Source organism: Tetrao urogallus, assembly GCF_951394365.1.
Source record: "Tetrao urogallus genome assembly, chromosome: 3".
NCBI classification, from domain to species: Eukaryota; Metazoa; Chordata; class Aves; order Galliformes; family Phasianidae; genus Tetrao; species Tetrao urogallus.
This window is the reverse complement of record NC_136815.1, coordinates 57,936,729-57,956,943: the sequence shown is the minus strand read 5'-3', so window position 1 is coordinate 57,956,943 and position 20,215 is coordinate 57,936,729. Positions and strand designations below refer to the sequence as shown.

The 20,215-nt window shown below is 37.6% G+C and overlaps 1 protein-coding gene across 2 annotated transcripts in view; it reads right to left on the bottom strand.

The window, feature by feature from the left end:
• The window catches only part of CARMIL1 (capping protein regulator and myosin 1 linker 1), a gene marked incomplete at both ends in the record, with an annotated part of 173,594 nt that overhangs the window by 50,461 nt on the left and 102,918 nt on the right, over nt 1-20,215 (bottom strand). For both annotated transcript variants that reach the window (XM_079533554.1, XM_079533555.1), the window contains 6 exons: nt 2,204-2,272; nt 4,566-4,738; nt 10,420-10,474; nt 10,561-10,660; nt 11,899-11,980; nt 16,401-16,470. In XM_079533554.1, coding sequence (XP_079389680.1) covers nt 2,204-2,272; nt 4,566-4,738; nt 10,420-10,474; nt 10,561-10,660; nt 11,899-11,980; nt 16,401-16,470 — 549 coding nt within the window. The remainder of the gene's footprint in view (nt 1-2,203; nt 2,273-4,565; nt 4,739-10,419; nt 10,475-10,560; nt 10,661-11,898; nt 11,981-16,400; nt 16,471-20,215) is intronic.

Genomic DNA, 20,215 nt, shown 5'->3' with positions numbered 1-20,215 from the left:
CTGCTTCCTAAAATACTCCTCCATTCTTTTTCTTTATATTCCATTTTTCTCATAATGGAGCACATTTCTCTATCAAATCAATAATCCAGCAACATCATAATACACCAATGCTCTCAGCAAAACGTCTACATTTCAAAGAGGCACTCAGAGATTAGAGAGAATCTCTCAAACTTCTCTCTCTTCCTTTACATACAGCATACAACAACATAAACCCATTACTTCTCCTATAGTAACTTCTGCTCCATTCATGACATACACTCACTGCTGCAGAATGATTTTACCCTTTTTGTCCTTCTTAAAGGTACAATCCAGTAATGTCATGTCTCCTGAAATGACACCTTTAGAGGGCTACAGAAATCTTTTCCAGCACCTCACATCAGCTGGCCGGGATACCCGTTATAACATTGTTATTGGCCAAGCTCCTGGAATTCCCTGCTAGGACCAACATTTCCACAAAACTTCAAGTATATGAAGAAAAACTGAGAGGAGGAGGGAAACAAACAAACAAACAAACCAAAAAAGGAATGTTCAGATTACCTAAGCCTGTTTAAAAGTTTACAATCCCTCCCTGTCTCATCCATTCCCCTCCTCAGCCTCATCACACTATGAGGACTGAGTTTCCTTCTCTTTTGTGGATTGGTATACAATTATTTTTTATAATAACAAAAACCAAAACAACACACACAACACATTCCCAGGCATCTTCAATAAATTTCAATGTATTCTGAGCAACAGTTCTTTCCTATTGGAATATTTATTGTTTTATATATACATAAAACATATGGTGGAAGGTATTCTGAATCTAGCATTAAGATGGATTGTTTAAAGGCTAAGCCTCTTCAGCCAGCATTGACAGTCAAGATTAAACTTCTGTTGCTTGTGACTCAGGTTGGTTTATTATGAATGATTTTAATCATTTTAAAATGTCAGAGGAGATGTAAAGTGACCTCAGCTTCCAAGCTAAATAAATGAATAGTCACCTCAACAAAGTGCAATGTCACAGAATTAGATGCAACTTTTTTTGTGTGGTTTTTTTTTTTTTCCTGCCTAGATGACTTGCTTTTGCCTTAGGATTTCTCCTTTCTTTTTCATTTACTTATCCACACATCAGAACAGAAAAGTAAAGTTGATGCTAACAAGAAAATATGCATACATTCTTTTCTACTAGACTTTCTCACAAATATGCGTGCTATTGCTTTCTGAAAGACAAATGTCTGCAAGCTGACAAATAATCTTTGCAAATGATTATTCACTATTATCAGTGAAATCACTCCAAGATTATTTGCTTAATTATACACAATTTATATAATTTTCCCCATCAGTGCAATCAAATTCATTTTGAAATGAAGTATAGGAACAACAGCAGTTTCATAAACCAAGTAACTTTATAAGCTCTACATAGTTAGGACTAAGGGTGAAGACACTCCCCTTGTTAGTTATATAGTTTTTCAACACACCAGAAATTGTCCAGAAATTAGCAATAGTATTTTAGCATCACCATCTAAAGAGATCATTTGTTCCTGTCTGAGGGATTAATGATGTGAAACAACTGTAACTGCTGCTGAATTTAAATCTGTAATTTTTCCCTCTTAATAAACACATATTAAATATATGATGGAGATTGAGGGAGATGAAAGCCATTGATCACCTATCATTGGTAACTGCTGCAGCTATGAGCGAGCTCAGGGAAGCAAGAGGACACAGACCACAGAGACTAAAATGAACAAGTGTGGTCCTGAGATCATTGTCATTAGTTTCAACTTGCTTGGGGAATGAAAATAAAGTCAGACCACAAAGGCATACTTCAGTAATTTTCTGTTCAGCTTGTCTCATTGAGAAGAATGGAATTTTGGCATGCTATCAGGACAAGAAAAATTATACAAAAAAATCAAAACAAACAAACAAACAAAAAACAAACCAGAAAAAGGAAAATATTCTCGAATGCAGAAATTCAGTGTCAAGAGCAGAACTCAATGGTCTTAATGCTGACAGCAGAGGATTCATGAAAAGAGCACCAGAGCTTTTTCCCTATTTTTTGAAGGATGTGAAGTCACAAATTTTCCTTTAAACTAGGCACCCCATTACTTGAGATCATTCAGCATCTTCAAATGATACTGACTGCAGTGAACTGCAGCTGCTTCTAACAATCAGGATCTAAGTGCTTGCCCTCCTTCATTGGTCATTCAGTTGCTTGAGAACTTACTTTTCCAGTGCCACAGCTATGTCCTGGAAGCCCTGAGCAGTGATATTGTTCTTGTCCCATATTACAGTTCTGAGAGGGAAAAAAAAAAAAAGAAGCATCACACACAAGCCAAATAAATCTATACTGAAATTCTGTGTATTGAAATAACACAGTTGTATGTCCAAAGCTGCAATGGTTGCAACATTTTAAAAAACTGTCTTTAGTCATTATGCTAGAAGCTTAAAATGACTAAAGGGAGGGACAAAGATACTACAAAACTGAGATCTCCTTTCTTCCAAGAGGACTATATGCTATATTTTCTATTAGTAATATCTGAGTATAACTGTTCTAAAATGCTGTTAATAGAAAGATTTGAATATCAGCAGGCCAAACAGACTTCAAGAAAAAGAAAAGAAAATTACAGTACAACAACAAAAAAATTCATGATGACTGGTAGCCAAAATTTTCAGTCTATTGTACATTCAGTGCTCTGCCCGGTCAGTGTACATTTCCTACAATTCCACATGCAACGTAACTAACTGACTATATATGCCATTAAATTAGGTGCATAAATTGCAGCTCTTTTGAATAAACATTTGTGATAAGAGTGATAAAGTCGTTCCTCCCCCCTCCCCCCATCTTCTCCCCTAGTTTAGACCACTCAAGCAGACTGCCTGGCAATTTGTGAACACATGTTTAAAGATCTCATTAGCAGTCAGAAGAGACAGTCATGCAGATAAATCTTGCTTGTGCAAGAGCACTAGTTGTAGCTGTTCTTTAAAAAAAAAAAAAAACAAAAAAAAAACAGATTTCTGGTGTTCAGAAAAAAAATTCTAGATGTGGGATTTCACAGGTAGTAACACCCTTCTGCTATTGCAGAATAATTCCTTTAACCCTTTGTTTTTTAGGAGATGGAAAGATGGAGGCAAGGAAAAGAGGAAGGTAAATTCTACACCTACTCTCCAAAGATCAAAAATGTTTAAGGTGAAGTTTTTAATATTTTCGTCACTGGAACAAGCATTTATATTTCTATCAGGACAAGATTTTATAATATTTTAAGAGCAGCCAGTTACCATCATATTATCCAGATTGTTATCACACCACAGACTGACAGCTATGACAGTCAGTGTACTGTCTGTCTGCAATCCTGAATGCCCCCAAGGTTTTATTTCTTCAGAGACCAGTGGTCATTTCCGGTTAATACAATCCAGGCACCTTAGTCACCTCTCCACTGTGTTCTTAACATTCTGGGAACAGCAAAGCAAACACTTATTTATTTTTTTAGTTCTTTCTGTATCTGAGCAGAACAGCCAGGACTGTTCTGGGGTATTTGCTCTCCAGGTAACAAACATTTGGAGGCCGGTCAGGAAGTTGGCTCTTCAGGTAAACAATACACCATGGAAGGTTCATTTGCATGGGCTGATAAGAGGAGTGATTACTGATCTTCCTGATGATGGTGGCATATTTAGAGGTCCTCAATTGAGATTCATGTTGGTTGAAGGTTTACTGCTTGCTAATTGTATTTGGGATAGAAAAAATGTGATACCCTGAAGCCATCGGTGCCAGTCATGTCCTAAAAAACAGTGCAGCTGGCAAGTGGATGAATGTGCAGAGAAGAGATGCCAAGGTCCATCAGCACTAAAAGTGGGAGGAGAGGGAAAGGAGGGTTGATCCATGCTGCTACACATTCTAAATTCCACATGCTCTTGATTCTCCTACAGAGATACTACAGAAGGCAAGGGATTGTTTGTTTTTATTTCCCACACAAGTATCAGAATTTTCTCTGCTAGGAAGGCCTCCAACAGAAAAGAGAGTGTAGAACAGATTGGCTAAGCACTGGAAGAGGTTTCCCAGAGAAGTCACTGGAGATCTTCAAAGCCTACCTGGAGAAGGCTCTAAGCAACCCAGTATTAAAGTTCGCCCTGCTTTGAGAAGAAGGCTGGATTAGATGACATCCAGAGCTAAATACCAACTTAATCTCTCTCAGGCTTACAGGAAATTTAGAGCTGCCTTGTCATAACTGAAAGATACCATCTCTTCATTGGTATAACAGAAAGGATTGCACCTATGCATTCTTCTATCAAAACCACAGCCCCCTCTCCTGATTCTGAAGTGGATGAGTAAATCCAATGCTGTTCCTAACACTATATCGTGAAAGCATGAAATATTCTTCCAATCAAATGTAAGTTTGATCCAGTTTCAGTTCTGGATATGTTTTTGTAGAGAGAATCGCCATCCTTTCTTCTTTCTTTTTTTGAGAAGTTTTCCAAATGGACACTCTATCACTTGGCTTTCCCTGGAGAGAGAAACAGCTTAAGAATAAGCCAACAACTTCATTATTATTAAACTACTTTATTTTTTACTGCATATATGTTGCCCTTACCTGAGCTTTGTGTTTATCTGTAGAGCTTTTGCCAGCATCTTTGCTCCCATATCACCCATGGCATTTCCACTAATATCCACTTTTGTAAGAGAAGTATTGCTGCCCAAAGCATTAATAATGATGGTGACCTCAGTCTTCAGCTTGGAATCTGCGAGGGACAATGACTGCAGGGGCTGTGGAGCACAGAAAAGGCACAAATAACAGCAGCTGATAAAGCATGCATATCCACAAAAGAAGGTCCCCAAAATCTTGGAGATGACACTGAGCAAAGAATGATTTCTGTGTTTGCTGCACATGTAATATATGGTGAAGTAGAAGTCAGCAACTTACTGCACAAGTGTCAAAGACACACTCACAGGTTAAGCTGCAATACCCTGAAAAAAGCATTAAGAAATAGTGACTTATTTTCTGTGTCCTCTGGTGAGATTTACTTAACCAGCACGCATCCCTTCCAGTGAGAAAGAACAATATCACTGACCTCACTCAGATTGGGAACTTTACACCAAGGCCCAATTAAGGTCTGTGACATCGTTAAAACAAAAACAGTTCACTTAAACTATTTTATTATTATTACTTCAGCTTTAGGATTTGGTTTTGCATATCTGCGTGTCTTCAACTAAAGGCACAGACATACGGAAAGGATGCCACAGAAAAGTGTAACAGGTCTGAAATTAAAAGCACTGGGAAGAAGGTCCACTAACATGAGTAGGCCAATGGATATTATTCACAGTGATGTTCTGACAACTGTGCTTGCAAAATCTTTATGCAGCTTTTTAGTTACAAACACACATTGTTTGCCCGAAACAAATTACTGGGCTCCTGCAAATTCCACAATAAGCCTTAAGAAAAAATGTCTGTATTCGTAAGTAGAGTCTTTCCTCCAGTCTTAGTGTCCAATACTCAAGAGCTGGAGCTTAAGAGCTACAATCTATCCACCATTATGTCTTGTGCATGATTACATCTGCTAAAATTGTAATTTGTCTTTGCTGATGTATGATAATGCCACAAAACACTTTCCCTTGCTCAAGCATGAGCTCATATGGAGAAGTGCATTGCCTAAGTAAGGCATTTACCAGAGGATGAATTTTAGTAGCCTAATAAGAGAAAATCATCACCTCATGAGGATGAGTTATGGCACTAAATTAGATGCCTAAGGCATAGATTAATGTAAATTATACAACTAAACAACAGATGCACACCTTCCAGGATCCAAGGTGCTTGCATGGTACCTGCTATACAATGAGACTCTTGCTTCCAGACACTGTTGGATCACAGTGATAACCAAAAATCTTTCAACAATAAGAAATGCATTTCTAAGTGAGGAAATACATAAAAATTTGAAGGCACAGCAGGTTTATAATTAAAAAGTCTAAGAGTAACACAAGCTACATGCTGGTTTTATTTTATATGGAAAATATTAAATTACTATGTTAATGCCCTTAATCGGTCTATGTTCCCCTGTTTTACTACATTACATACCCTGAAGAACATTAACATCATATTAGAAAGGTATTTTAGAGTTTTTGGCACACATTTGAGAAGACCTCCTGTGAGGGATTCACAGAAAAGCAGTAGCACACAGCACTCAGACACAGAAAACGCGTTAAGTTTGTGAAAGACAAATTTCTTCTGCTTCTCTTATGTTGCTATAGAAAGAGCCATTCCAGTAACTTTGCTGCAAGTGCTCACTCTCACATATCAGATTTTCTAAACCTCAAATACCTTCTCTCAGGAAAAGATTTCTCGCTCTACTTATTCCAACGCTCATACAAAATAGTATATGGTCTAGAAAGACTTCTTCACTGTTCAGCGAGGACTGTCATTTGTACATCGTTATTACTACATAAGAAATGCACTTAAATAACCATTAAAAAAAAAAAAGCTTGCTATATTGGCAGTGTCTTTAAGTGGGTGAGTTGCTAATTTTCTTGCATAGCTACTCTTATCATTTACTGAATGAGCAAGGATAAAACTAGACTGATTTAGTGCGCAGAATGCAAACCACAAACAGAACATGAACTATGATTTAAGTCAAAGGCTACTAAATACTCATGAAACTAACTGACTGCCACATGAAACACATAAAAAAACCAATACCCCACAAACATTCATAAAATCCCTTAAGAGGCCAATTCTTCAACAATGAAGAGAAAACTGAATATATTCAACACTGTAACGCTTCTCCACACCTATGCACAATTGACTACCCACTCTGAGTAACACTACACCTTGTACCTGCAGCCTAACAGCATCTTCGCAAGAGAAAAAGAAAGTGCACAGTAATGACACAGCTTCAGACATCTCTTGCTCCTTTAATAAGAATGCATTATTATAGAATTATAGTACAGCATCTAATTAAATAGGGAAGAAACAATAATAAAAATGAAACAGAAAGCCAAAGCCCAGAAACTTCGATATTACATTATCGTATAAACACCAGGGAAATTTTGCTGTTTAGGTTACTAGCACTGTTTTTAAGTTGTTTAGATTTACATTTGTGTCTAGTTGTATTTTCCAGTCATAAACTCAAGCTATTGATTACGTAAATCATTTTAATCATTACTCGTATTAAAACAGCAATGGATCTATTTTAAGCATGGGTAAGTATATGAAGAAGCATTTGGTGTATGACTCAGATTACAGTCTCTCATTCCAGCTTTCCATACGAATAATGCACGGCTCCCTTACTGCAGCAGCCAGGCAGCGTGTGCTTTGGGCAGCACCATAATCTGTGCTCTTCAATTCCATTGTAACTTTTTAATGTCCTGTGACAGTAAATGCACAGTAATGGTAGAGCAAGGGCCACTTCCTTTAGGATTCAAAGCTGAACCAATATAGCTAGCAACTTAATATCATTTTCTAAGCATTTTCTAAGTACTATTCCTGCGTGGAGCGAGAGACATGCTAGGCAGCTGTCTGCAATATATGCTTTTCCCACAGTGCTACACAGTCTATGCTCTCAATTATTTGCCTGCTAGGAGATATTTTAGATTGATTTTAGTATCAGATGAGATAGAAAGAAACAAGATGCCTTCACTGATGAAGATTAACAAGAGACAAGAAAGCAGAAAGACAAAAGACAGGGTAATAGTAATAGGATCACATGCTATATTCTAAAGGTTAATGCAGGACAAAAAAAACTATTGGAGGACTGCTCTGAAAGTAATGCCTCATATTTTAATTATGTTGCCCCATCATGTCAGAGGTGGATGCTGGTGGTGTGCCAGTAGAGGTTGAACCTTCTCACCAATATTCCGTTACATTTTGTTGTCGTTGGCAGATGGCAGCAGAGAAGTCTGACAGAATGGAAGTGCACATGGAGGAAAGGTGTGCCATTTAATTCCTCCCTGTGGAAAAAATGGCATTCACTGACATTCACTGACACTTGCTGAATGTTTATGGAGACCAAACAGTGAATACGAGCAAAGTGAAAGCGGAACTGCATGGACAATATTTTCCCAGCAACACCACTGCCATAGCAGCTGTGAAACAGTGGGTCATCTCCATTGGCATGGACTTTCAGAACACAGCATGCGGGCTCTTATTTATTGCCATTGAAAATACTTAACTAATGGTGGTGGACCGTGTTGAAAAAGAGTGTTTCATTGCTAAGAATTTGGTCTATCAAATAGTGTTAATGTGCTCTTTGCTGCTGTTGTAGTTTTCATGCATATAAATAGAAGGTGTTACTTACAGAGCAATCTATGTAAAAATATGTTTTTGGTGGATTAATTCACTTTAACATTGTGAAAGCAGGATGAAAATAAAAAGCATGTTTGCCTAGGTTAGCTCAGCAAAGACATTCTGAGAAGGAATTACAGGAGCCTGATTGTGGAAAAGGCAGGAAATAAAACAATGGTTTGCATTGCTCAGAAGGTACAAAGAAAAGGAGCACAAAAAACCTGAAGCCGATGATGCAAGAGAGGGAGAGCCATGAGAATAATACATCCACAATTTAACATTACTTTTTATGTGTCCTGGAGGCTTCAAAATTCGAATGAAGTTTTACTTTTGTGCATGCATATTATGAACAGGATTGTCATATAAATAGTACGAAAAAAATGCACATTTGAAAGAAAATTTGGATGCTGAAAGGAGGCAGTGTGCGTTGAAGGGGTACTTTAGAATATAGCATACATTGGAAGAAATTCACTTGCAACAAAGCTAATGGATGAAATTGAAAAAAACAATGTAAATTTATACTTGCTTATAACTCATCTGATTTGGCACAACAGTCTTAAAGGGTAGCTGCTAAAGAAAGACATCAAGACCCTGGAGTGTGTTCAGAGAAGAGCAACAAAGCTGGTGATGGGTCTGGAGCAGAAGTCTTACGGGGGGCTGCTGAGGGAGCTAGAATTGTTCAGTCTGGAGAAGAGGAGGCTCAGAGATGATCTTATAGCTCTCTACGACTACCTGCAGGGAGGTAGGGGTTGGCCTCTTCACCCATATATCTAGCAATAGGACAAGAGGAATGGCCTCAAGTTGTGTCAGGGGAGATTCAGGTTGGACGTTAGGAAATACTCCTACGAGAGAGTGGTCAGTGCTGAAACAGCTGCTCAGGGAGGTGGTGGACTTACTACCCCTAGGGGTGTTCAACAAGCAGTTAGATGTTGTACTGAGGGACATGGTTTAGTGGGAAATATTGGTGACAGGTGGAGGTTTGGACTGGATGATCTTTTCTTGGAGGTCTTTTCCAGTCTTGGAGATTCTACAATTCTATGACTGTATAATGATTTACCATGAGATACAAGGCAGAACAGAGAAAAGTCCAAAGAGAAGGAGGAGATGATATCTGATGAAAGGAGGTGGCTATACAATCCAAAATTAAAAGGTGACAGTTTGGAACAAGAAGTAATACAGAGATCTACCAACACACTTCTTAGGAAGAATGATACTTCACTCTCCTTGTGCACACAAGAACTTACTGCTTTCATTACTGCTGCTAACTCAGAATTAGCCCTGGTATTCATATGCAACTCTTCACTGCAACACACAGACATCCCGCCTTTAAAGAATGAGAAAATAGGCAAAGAATCAAGAAAAAATAGTACCTCTAATACCAATTATAAGGATGTGGGGAGGAGAGAGGGCTGTTTTAACACGTTACTTCAAAACAGTGACAAAAGACGAACACAGAATATGGGTCTAACGATCTCATATGGAAGACTTTAGGAATCCTAGTGAAAAACATTCCACTGAACTGTAGGGTATGGACACAGATAGTAGGAGAAAATATGAAAGCAGTGTCGACTGTGAACTTGGAAGTGGGACAATAAAGACAACACGATTATCAGGTGTTAAGACCTGGAGTCTACAGCTGTTTTTGGAGAATGAGGAAAGCAGAGGAGCTTGCACATTATTTGCAAGAGGCACGAAGGAGAAAGAAAGGACTAAGAATGATCACTAAAGTTTGACAGGCATGAGAGTGTACAGTGGTCAGGAAATAGCACATTTTATTAACTAAAATAAATATATAAAATAAATCCACTATTGAGGGAATATCACCACCCAGAGAACACTAGTGTTGTAATATCCTATCAGGACACAGAACTTTTGAAAACTTGAATGTACATAGCTGTACAATTTCAACTTAAAGCAATTTAGATTAAACACATCCAGCTGTTTGGAATGAGTTGCTTTTCAACAAGCACAGATCCTAAGAAGCATGTACCTACCCTCTACACATAATTCAATTTATTGAGGGCAAAAAAAGTCACCGTGATGTGTTGGATGTGTTTGTTTAGGATCTTGATCAAATTTTACACAGCAAGTTAACACAACAAAGGAAAATTATTAGAAATAGGCTCTGAAGGTACAAATTACACATGATGGTATTAGGCAGAAAGATACTCACTGAATCCTCGTCTTGAATCATCTGAACTAAATTATCAAGTACTGGAGTGAGATTTCTGAGGGAAGAAAAGTTAGGAAGATGATGAAATCAGCAGCTTCTTCTCATTACTCACTGTATTATTTAAAAGAAAAAAAGCCTTACTTGGATTTCATGTTGTTAAAGTTTTTGCCTAATGCCAAGTGCCTTATTGATCGGTTTTTACTAAGCCAGACTACAAGGGTTGAGAGGTCAGATTCTAGGCCTGTAAAGAATCAGATCAGATTAAGAATTAGAACACTTTTCCACAGAAGTCCCAGAGAGGGACCAATTATTAAAACTAAATTCATTCAAGTAATCACATCAGTGTACTATTTCAAAGAGTTCTAGACAAGTTTCTCTTCTTCTATTCATATATTTCATCACTGTTTTTCATGAAAATAAATGCGTCCTTCTAAAACAAACCTTTTAAATCTCTATCCTAATCAGCCATTGAAAGCATCTCTCAGACAGAAAGAGAAATGTAAACCCCTATCCACAGCCCAGTCACTTGAGAAATTCCTTAAGGCAAACTGTGAGCTCTGTACCAATAAGCTCTCAAAGCCTGCAGATGCAGAGGTTAACATAACAGGCTATGAATAACATGATTTAAAACAACAAGCCAAGCTTTATTCCATTACTGAGTAAGGAAAATAATTTGCTCCACTACTGTATTCCAAACCTAATGTTAGGTTTGAAAAGTCCAATAGATAGATTACTAACAACTAGAATCTAGATCCACGGAATAACTTCGAAGTCAAATATCTTTATATACTTACAACAGTTGATCTCTTTACATAATTTGACTCCGTAACCTCCTAAAGCTTTCCACCTGCCTTTCTGGCTTTTCAGCTGTAGTGGGAATCTGAACTAGTTCTGTATTTGGCTGTCAGAGAAGCCAAGACAGCTAGGTGAGTTCTCCTGTTCCACACATCTACAATTTGAGTTTGCAAGATCAGAAGCCAGTTGGTATTCCCAGCTAGAAAACACAGGGTCTACAAACCACCAATAGTCTAAGACTTTTACAAAGAATCAAGCTCTGATCTGAAGCTGGTTGACCACTTGCTCCAACTTTTATTTTCTTACTTCTTCAGTGTCACAGCTTGACTCCATTTCTGGTCCTCCTCCTTTTACTACGCTTTCATTTCCCATTTAGCTTTTCATTCTCTCTTATTTAAACCCACTTCAAACAAAATCTTGTTAATATGATGCTTGCTTCCTTCAATTTATTCTGTCATGTTATACTTACTTCAAACAAAATAAATTTCTGAAGGTAGTTATTCTATTAATATTTCTTATCCACTTTATAGCAATGCCACTTCCTGACCTGTGACTTTTCCATAACAAATATGGTCAATAATCATAAATCAAGCATAACCATCCTTGATTGCATTTTGAGCCGAAAGAAAAGACATCTCATTTTTGGGACCTGCATGGTCCTCCATTCCTGTGCTGTGTACTTACCATTATCTGAAATATCTAGGCTGGTGATATTGCGTATTTCTGCTATGCATCCTTCCAAGACTTGTGCACCTCCCGATCTTAACTAGAGACAAAACATCAACCATTTTTGCAAACTAGTTATGGTTTTGAGATCACACAGATAAGAGTAATAGAAGTGGAGGTACTACCAGCAGCTAAAACAACAACAGAAGCCAAAGACATCAAAACAACTGCACATACATTCCTACTATTCTGACTCCCATCCTTCACTCTGACCATTTACACGTAAATAAGAAAAAGACTCTACTTCCTCACTACTCTGCAGTTACACAGGAAATGATGTAAGTGGTTTAAACAGAATGAATCCTTTAGCACTTGTGCTGGGCAGTGACTGCAGGTCTTTAGTTCAGGTTCTCCATGTGAAAGGGCCAGTATATTTCCAGTTTCCAATACGAAAAAAAGCTTGTCCATGTATACAAGCATGCACCACTGTAATTCTTGAGTTCCATTACAGTCAAGTCTTACAGCTGGCATCTTGCAAGCTTCGTGTTATAGCAAGCACAGTAACAGTAGTTCCAGTTAAAAGATAAGAAGCCAAATCAAAATCAATCAAATAATGTTTCCCTATTGCAGAAAAGAACATTAAAATAATGCAATTGTAAATTAGTCACAAAACCATAAACAAGAAAAATCATTAATCTACCTTATTCTGTAGCTCTCAACTAGGAATAAGAGAGAAAAATGACAACAAAAATGCCTATCTGGAAACTATACTTACATTATTAATCTGAAATAGTAAATGAATACACAGGAAATTTCAAGATTTAGTGGGAAAAATAATGAAGTCACCTAAGAGAAAATGTCCATGTTAAGAATCAAAGAGATGAAAACCTAAACACTTACTTACTAATGCTATTGAATTAAATAACAAAACTGTTTTTCTCCAAAAAAGTAAAAAAAACACATTTTCTTATTTCTTTCAGCTACACAAACTATGTAAAATATACTGTATGACCATCAGCAAGAAAAACAAAGTAAGCAAAAGTTTTATTAAAATTAAATTTTTGCAAAACAGTTTCCAATTTCACTGCATCAAAAACAGGAAAAAAAAAAAAAGCCAAGCTTTTTCAAACATTAAGCAGCCATTTCACCTCCTGTGCATAAAAAGATGAGTAAAATTTCACTTAGTTCTCTCATTTGTCCAAACATCCTGAATCAATCTGTTGACAGTTCTGCGAACAGCCTTTTAAATCACACTATAAATGAGGCAACCACAAATACTTTCTAGAAGTATTTTTCAATAAAGACTTGATTTGGCATTTTTTAGAAACTTGGAGATCTGTGATTGGTTAACAAACAGTTCAGTAACTTGAGCATTTTAACACCAGTGGTGGTTAGAGACAGCATATAAATGATAAGTCCACATTTGAAAGCGTAAGATACAGAATATAAGATGCCCTTCCTCATCTGCATGAAAAAAAAGCCTACTTGCACCTATTAGTCCTACCCTCCCTAGAAGTGGTCACAGTGGAAATCTGTATTTGTGCTAAAACTGGTGCACATCGAACTCAGTGTTGTTTCTCTAAGAACATCTGTAATACTTGCTGGCTGTATGAATGTCAAAATCATTCAGTTTCGCTCTCTGATTCTCTCAGGGTTGCCCACTACAAGACAACCATTTCACACAGGCTGCCACATCAATTACTGGAAAATATACAGAACTGGTGGATTATGCGTGGTCCTGTCAAAGTTAAAAACTACTTTCACAATGTTACAATTTGTTTTCCACTGTAGCCAAAACTCCAGCGTGCCGCAGAAATTATAACTTTACCGTAAAGGAAATGAAGATTTAGTGCAAATAAAATATTCTAATATTTGTACTAAAATGCTAATGTTAAAAGTTAGTTTCCATGACAAGAATGTTTATTCATAGATAAAAAGGTAAAACACATGGCAAGGATTGGTTATTTGTATGGTTTTTGGTATGATACATGTTCTATACTCAGAAAAAGTGTACATATATATTATGAAGTGTTTAAGCAGACAACTTTTTCAAGCAATTTTGAATCTTGTACCAATAACACTGTATCAAAAATATTAAATACACAGATGTTTATTGTGCACAAATGTTGATATCTATTTAATCTGAAGGTGATGGTAAATACTGTACTTTTAGGATCAATTTTTATTACAGCCATAGTAAAGTCATATACATAAAAGCAGAGACTAACTGCAGGGCTATATGTCAATGCAGATTTGATAGCAAAAACAAAACTCTGCAACATCTGCATGATATACGAGACTACATATAAAAGCTTTTATTTAGAAATTGTAGAACAAGCACTTCAGCAATCAAAAAAGCCAAGTGTGTTCAAAACTAGGAGGTATATGGGATGGAGAAACAAAGCTGTCTATTGATTTACAAATTAAGGTAAAGGATGGAGGGTACTTACACAGTGACCAAGCTAAGGGAAGCAGAAGGGAAAAGAGTGAAATACATCAGTGCTGAGCAGGTAGAAATAAAAATGTAACTTTCATAGTAAAAAAATAATAAAGCAAGCAATATAAAATGATTAAGCTTGGAGTTAAGGTATCAGAAAATTATGAGAGCAAATTAAAAGTGGTGGGAGTGGGAAGGAACTGAGATTTTTCCTTCCAGAGTTGAGTGCAGCCTTCCTGGCACAGGAAAATGGGCAAAGCTGGAGCATCAGCTTTCTGCCCTCCTGACAGTATGTGCTTGCAGGAGCTGGAAGAGAAGCAGGGCACAAGTTTTGAGCTGCCCGCTGCTCTGTGGTTGGGTGTAGCTCCCAGCAGAGCAGAGGCCTTGGAGGAGAGGGCAAGTGCTTCCAAGCTCCTGGCACAGCAATCTCCTGCTGGAAGCAGAATTTCTTATTTCCAAAGCATGTGATAATGGATAAAGCTCAGTGATATGAAAAAAACGTTGAGGGAAGGATCTAAGGAAGCACTGTCAGTTTGGAGGGACCTGCTATAGATTGTTTCCTCTGCATATGTCCCCATTCATCTCTGGAAACAGCTGCCTCTCCCTAGTAAATGATGAAGCAACCAAACCACAGAGGGGAATGCAATATCTCCCACTGAGCATAACTTTCTCCTTTCTGCTATCACTGCTTTTGCTTTGGTGTCCAATGCAGCTAATGACTCATGGAGGTTATCTATGAATGGCATTCAGCTTCAGGCCATGAACTTGCACTCCTGTGCTTGAGTTACATGCTAGTTTATACTTTCATTATTTATGTGTTTTATTTATTTAAGTGTATGAATACTGGACTTCATGTTTGTTAATTTAATCACTCCTCCCTTTTCCTGTCTCCCTCTAAAAGAAAAATTGCCATCCTTCTGATATAACTGCTCAGAAGTCATAATCACACAAATACCTGACTTCAAAGCTTTTCTGCCTGCCATTTACATGTAGTGCCCCTCCAAGTAAAACCACTTTTTTAAAAAGTACAAAATATCAAAACAAACTACAAAATGCATTCACAAAGATTTGGTGTTTTTTGTTTTTTTTCTTCCTAAGGAAAGGATGCACATTCCAAAAGCAATCAACCATGAACTTAACAATTACTGCACCTCACCATGTTCATCATATTGCATGCTTCCAATTTAAAGGGAAACCATCACACCTGAAAGGCACTTGTGGAACAGCTACACAGGTGATGGACTTACAAAGATCTTCCTAACAAGTAAAAGGCTTTCTTTCCAGTTTAGAAAGGAAAGCTTTGGAGGCCTGGAGATTTGTTTTAGGTAAAAGTGCCCCCAATTCTCTAAGTAACTTTGCCTCCCTAGTTCCCAGGATCTTGGCTGATTTCTTGTCAGGATCTGTAGCCATACAGGTGTCATCCTGCAAGAGTGTGGACAATACTCAGAAACAAAGTGCACAGAAGAGCACAGAGAAAAAAACAGCAGCAAATCAAGGCTCCCTTTTTTCTTTTTTTCTAATTTGTTGTTGCAATATTAAAACAACCGTTTGCACAACACTTTTCAAGTTAATGGCGCACTTCCATCATTTCTTACTGAAGTTCCCTATTGGCCTGCATTGGTTAATTGATTACAAAAGCAGAATTTATCCCAAGATTTAAGTAAACCTGCAGGAGAGGATGCCTTCCTCCAGTGCAGACATTTTGAAGGAAGACATTCAAACTGCACCTTCAGGATCTGCAGCTTCCTGGGTCCCATTCCAATGCAGACACCTTGGAAAATCTCACACAGGGTGCCCTATAATCAGAGCACCAGAAAGCAGAAACTGCCAAGCAGCAAACAGTATCTACAGTTGCTACTGTAAGGAGCATAATGACAGCATGATGCTGCATGTGTCCTGAAACTCTGTGTTCCAGATTTATGGCACAGATACATACAGCAAATTATTTTGCCATGATTTCTTTGATTTCTACCTTTCTCACAGCTTCTGGTGAGAGGCAGAATGCCTAGCCCAGCGGGCTGCATGAGAACTCTAATATCATATCTATGCATCTTTTGAATACATCCTGAAAAATCATCCTTACCTCACAGCTACTGAGATCTAAAGACACCTCCTTCAGATTGTGATTGCAAGCCAGGCCTAATAAAAGCGCTCTGAAAAAGATCAATATTAGAACCTTTTTTTTTTTTTAAAGGCAGCTTTACAACAGCATAATCAGTAATCACAGGTTAATACACCTAATAGTCACAGAACCATTTCAAAACAAAACCACAGCAACTGAGCAGTTACTTCTTAAAAGACAATGTAGTACAAACCTGCCGTGCCATACCAAGAACACCCCAGCAGCATCAAAAACTTCAGGAATGAAATGCAAATAAGGAAACAGTAAAACTAAGTCTACGTCAACATTTAATAAGGTTCATCAGAGATAGTTTTTCATCAACACTTGCTTTAAAAGAGAATCAAATGATTACAAAAGGAGCGCTGTATTTACAACCATACTTTGTCTCTAATTTTCCAAAAATTCCACAAAAAAATGGAGATTACAATAAAGGTAAGACACACAGCAGTCAGACGTTTCAGCCTGGAATAATGCCTGTTAGCACTCAAGCACTGTATTACATTGAAGTATCACATCTTTCTCCACTTTTGCAACTCAAAAAACAAATACAAATTTCAAAATGATAATTCAAACAATGGCAGAATGGCAAAGAAGTGTAGCAATGAACTATTATAATTTTCAAAAGCCCATCTTTAAAGCCTAACAGAAGTTTATTTCCACATACAAAAGTTGGTATTAACATCACGTTTGCGTTAACGCTGCCAAATAACAACAATATTTATCTTATAAGAGGAGCAAATTCAACCAATGTATACCTTCCACTATCTTTATAATAGGCACTGCTTTGAATTGAATATTGAACTGAGAAACAGAAAAATTTCCTTCACAAGCTTCATTTCAGCCTAACGAAATTCCAATCGCCTATGCATGGTGGTAAAGAAAAACAATGCATTTTGCTGAGCTATCTGGCTAAACACTTGCTATGCAAGCAGTGTGTAGAAACTGTGCTTAGAATGCACGTGCCTCAAGAATATTTTTCATTTCAGCCTATTGTATCTGCTCTGCAGCTACAAACAATAATCAGCCCTTTGGTGTTATACAAAACAAATATCTTGTACTTCTTTACTTCCTAATCCATTCAAATACAGACTTTGAGAAAAATATGAAAGCTCTGCAAGTTTTTAGAAATTTTTAGATTATCTTCAACTATGCCCTTCCCAAACATGATTTTATGCAAAGTTTGTCTGATAACTTTACAAGTAGCTCCCTTAATATTTTGAGGCAGTATAAAAAACTCAGAGCATTCACAAAAAGGAAACATTAAAAAAAAAAAAAACTAGAGAAAGAGAGACTGCTGCGAATTCAAATGTAAACCTCTTCAGAGGAAGAAAAAAGTGTCAGCCTCCTTCTTCCCCCCCTCCAACCTATTGACCTATAAACTCCTTTCTAAGAAAACCTCATCATTTCCCACTTTTCTCCTGAAACATCACCAGTAGTGAAAGGCACTTTAGACAGATACATCAGTACTGAGTCACTCTGTTTAAATCACATGCACGGTGATACTTGGAAAAGTCTTGCCCTTGCAGTTAGAATTTGGATGAGAAACGTGTCAGCAACTTGTCTTGTTACGGCCCTGACAGATCAAAATAACATTTCTGGCAATGGTTGTAAATGAACAAAAATGCCAACATATGCCACAACAAGGAAAAGAGCATAAAAACTACTGTCACTCAGTTAAAAATATAAAGCAAACAACAACAACAAACCCTGTGATGGATCATTAACTATATTACCTCTGCATAACAACTAAAAGCAGCTTTTCTCCATCCATTAAATGGTATCTCCAGCAGTATAGCTTTATTAACAAACTTCTTTCCTGGAAGGCTTGGCTTATATTAAAAGGTCCATTGCTTTACAAACAAGCTCATCTCCCTGCCTGAGTGCCCTGATTAACCAGTATCTTCAGAAACACCAAGTCAACAGATGTGACTAAATGCTCTGAAACTGCAGTCCTAAAGGAAGTTGATAAGAAAGGAATGGTATTATAAAATGAATCAAAGATATCATGTAATGAATTGGTTAAAAGGGGAAATGGAAACTCACTATGCCAGGTATCTACATTTTTATCTGGTGGGTTGCTTTCTTGCTTTGTTTAGTTTCCCAGTGGCAAGCTCCATCTTGAATCAACTCAACTCTCACGTCTGGCTCACAGACACTAAAAGGAACTTCTCCTTTATCAGAGGACAGTTTCAAGGCCCACATTGTCAAAAAAGGCTTTCTGGCATGCACAGATCAAAAATGCTAAAGCTGTACAATTAGTGTAGACTGTATTACTTTTCCCTCTAGAAATCAGCCTTCATCTGCTATTGCAATCATTACTATGACAAATAAGTCTGTCTGAAAGCAGACGCTTCCATCTCCTTGTCTTTAACACATCCTATAACCTTGATTGTTCTGCAGTTTTGTAATTTCTTACAGTTAAGACAAAAATGCTAAGCAGCTGCCCCCAGGTGATAGTACATCTTTTTAACACCAAATTAACTTCCATGTGATACTTTTGACACCAAGTCATATAGGGTTGCTTTGAGATGGTTCTCTGCATTGTTGAGAGATGCACTCAGCTTGGACTGAAGAAAAGGCTGGAGAAAAAGCACATCAAGAAAGCTACCAAGCAGTATTAACAGCTCCGTGCTAAACCCCAGGAAGTGATGAACACTGCTATTGGGGTGAAACAAATGAAGCTCATGGCAAAATGCCAACTAAGTGAGAGAAGAATGGGTATTTTCAGAACATCCATGTCCAAGCAGATTTTGGACAGATGCTTTCTGTAGCTGTCTGTGCCAGCAATGGAGTTTACTGCTCTCAACTCACTGTTTTCTGCTTATAACTCTCTCTTTACTTTTATCAACAGCACTCACGTGTGTAACTCCCTTTAACTCAACTCAATCAGACTGAGCCAGATCAGTTTAAATATTATCAGCAGAGTAGATTTTTGCTAATATAGATCACTGGCTGAAAAGGACTAGAAAGATCTCCCATTTGATGCACAGCTGGCAGATCAAGGGGTCACAAGTATTTGGGATATACTCGTGCAGCATCCAAGAGCACAGATACCTGCCAAAACTCCTCATGCCACTGAAGATATTCAACATGCCAAAAAAAAAACAACAAAACAACAACAAAAAAACCTGAACATGAACCACAGTGTCTGAGATGTCTCACCTTTTCTGACCTCTATGGAAAGATTCAATGTCTCATGACGTTTTTTTCCTGCACTATTGAGAACACTGACCTGGGTGTTAGTCACATGCAACTTCTGTTCTTCTAACTTCATTAAATGTAGCCTCCCGCTGCCCTCAACCATAGGATCAATATCCCTAAGTTAACCTGAATCAACCAAAGTACTTTTCACTAATTATTTTCTGTGATCATCAGTCCATCAAAACCTTACTTTCTTAACCCTAGCAAAGTCTAACCAAGCAAGACAGCAGCCAAGAGCACCATATGGAACACTGAAAATCAGAGCTAAAACTACTCTGAAATTCCTCAAGCAGTGGGATTTCAATCCACTGCATCTTACTTAAAACCATATTGAACTGTCCCTATGCAGTGTCAAATTGCATTAAGAGAAAGCATCCCAAAACAATGCACATTACTCCTTCCTGTAAGGTGTTTGTAACTTTTATCTGCCTTAGTTTCCCCCAGATCAAAATAAAAGTTTTCCATCCAGTACTCGCTCCAACATGTTCGGTTTTGCCACCAAGTCCCACTCATTAGCCACTTCCTTGTTGAGTTTTTGCCTGCTTCACTTCCCTGTTCTTCCTCAGGAGACAGGC